Below are 2,308 nucleotides of genomic sequence, written 5' to 3'. Positions count from 1 at the left end.
CTCCTCCCGTTGGAATTATTTTAATTGATGCATTAAAAATGTTATTACTGTTGCAAATATTCATGAGATTTATACTGGGGCACAGCTCATTTATACTGGGGCACGTGCCCCAGTAAATGGGGTCTGGCGACGCCGATGTCTTAGTCCATTAATCTAAAGAAAAGCATTTTTTACCCAGAGACGGCCATCCTAAACTGCCAGATTGGGAAACATCCCAACCTGGCAACAATGCAGGTAAGATGGGAAACATTAGCCTTTAGATTCAAAACCCCATCATGCACCGCAACATATTTTTGCAAAATATTCGAACATAAATATACGACGAACATCGTAGTTTGATTTAAAGAAAGCATTTTAGTTTTACTATTATTTAGTTTGTTACAAGGATTTTACAGTTTGAAGAAATAGAAAATTACACCATAAGCCAACCGTCACTAGGATGTGCATGACAAGGAAGGGCTATATATACTGCATGCATCATTTAGGGAGTTAACATTGGATTACTTCTTGAGCTCCTTGAGTTATTTACTGTTGCAGGTAGGAGCTTCAGCTGGAGAGTAAGTGTTGGGGTCGGTATGATTTAAGGAGGGCCCTGAAATTAGGACCGGCCCACTGGGCAAATGTCCGGTATCACAGATTACCAGTCCGAGCCTGCCTGCTTCCCTGTTAGATCTTTGTTTTTCCTAAAGCCTATGCTTGTGTCTCTAGAGGTTTTAACCACCTGCCTGCTGGATGCTTTCCCCAAAACCTTTAAATCTAAGCGGGCCTTACTGACGATAACGATTTGTTCTGTCCTCTACCTTCTGGGCTTACCCTGCGTCACAAAAGTAAGTCTGTCTAACCACAGCTTTCTTCTGCCATTGCCTGATTTAAAAACCTCATGGTGTTCTATCGGTTGCTCTGCAGGCTGGAATATACTGGGTGACGCTCATTGACCAGTTTGTGGCCAGCTGGGTGCTGCTAATTCTGGTTCTCTTAGAGATAATCGGAATCGCCTACATATACGGTAAATATACACTGGAAAAAATCGAAATCTAGATTCATCTAGAGTATTTTTTCTTGAAATAAGTGCATTTGTTCTGGGATTGAGGAGGTAAAAGAGACATTTTGCCAATGGAACTACACAATTTACATTTAAATTAAGAAAACACAATTGCATTGTCTTATTTCAAGTGCATATTATCTAATTGTCTTATTTTAAGAGTAAAAATACTTATTCCGTTGGCAAACTACTTCATTTACCTAATCAAATTAAGGGTAAATACGCTTAATTTAAGAAAGTTTAACTTATTTCTAGATCGTTTTTCCAGTGTGAACACTTAGAGACAGGTATAGGTATTCATAAAAAGTGAGGGAGAGCCTGAAACCTCCTCTGATGTGTTTGTCTCAGGTGGGAACCGGTTTATCAAAGACATTGAGATGATGCTTGGAAAAAAATCCTTCGGTTTCTGGCTGTGGTGGAGGGCATGTTGGTTTTTCATCAGCCCCTGCATCATACTGGTAATAAACACACATTCACACACTGTTTCTATTTCCTTGCCTTCCATGCCTTTTTGCACAGTTTATGTGCAAAAAGGTATTTATTCCAAAAATCATTTAACAAAATAATATAAATCTAAACAAGTTTCTTGACTAACTAAGGGATTATGATGAGTGTAAGTTAACAAGCTGCAGACAAACTGCAGACGTATTTGTAGCCATAAGTCCTATTTTCTTCAAATAAGTGCATTTTGTCTTGAATTGAGGAGGAAAGTGAGACACTTTGCGAATGGAACGAGACAATTTACATTTAGAATAAGACAAAATAATTACAATGTCTTATTTTAAGAGCATGTTATCTAATTATCTTTATTATAAGAGTAAAAATACTTATTCCATTGGCAAATCATTTTATTTACCTAATCAAAGTAAGGCTATCACTGTCCCCCAGACATCCCCAGTTATATCTTTTATATTTACAGTATATATTTTTTTTAAATGAAGCGGCATGTGAATGACGTCGACCGTCAGTCTTCCTGTCCGCTGAACTGCTGCTAGTTTTACTCACATGCCTGGAAGATGTCTAGTGCTATTACCACAGATGATCTTGCTGTCCAAATGGAATTGAACGATTCAGATTAGCTAGTTGAATGAATAGAAGGGGTAGAGCGTAGTGCCTGAAACAACTCCAGTCCGGCGCGCGGATGACGTCATACACACTCCTCTTTGTTTTAAAAAAATATAAATATAAAAAATATAACCGTGGATGTCTGGGGGACAGTGATTCGATATTTAGATGATCTACCTGGAAGTTAAAAAAATGTCCTCT

The 2,308-nt window shown here is 38.1% G+C and overlaps 1 protein-coding gene across 1 annotated transcript in view; it reads left to right on the top strand.

Moving 5' to 3' along the window:
* The window catches only part of LOC107097886 (sodium- and chloride-dependent neutral and basic amino acid transporter B(0+)-like), a 33,189-nt gene that overhangs the window by 13,125 nt on the left and 17,756 nt on the right, over positions 1-2,308 (top strand). Inside the window, exons 11-13 of the mRNA XM_015395225.1 lie at positions 709-827; positions 907-1,006; positions 1,391-1,500. Of these exons, the coding sequence (XP_015250711.1) occupies positions 709-827; positions 907-1,006; positions 1,391-1,500 (329 nt within the window). The remainder of the gene's footprint in view (positions 1-708; positions 828-906; positions 1,007-1,390; positions 1,501-2,308) is intronic.

Source organism: Cyprinodon variegatus, unplaced genomic scaffold (genome assembly GCF_000732505.1).
Source record: "Cyprinodon variegatus isolate N-32 unplaced genomic scaffold, C_variegatus-1.0 Scaffold731, whole genome shotgun sequence".
In the NCBI taxonomy this organism is placed as follows: Eukaryota; Metazoa; Chordata; class Actinopteri; order Cyprinodontiformes; family Cyprinodontidae; genus Cyprinodon; species Cyprinodon variegatus.
This window is presented reverse-complemented; position numbering and strand designations above follow the sequence as displayed.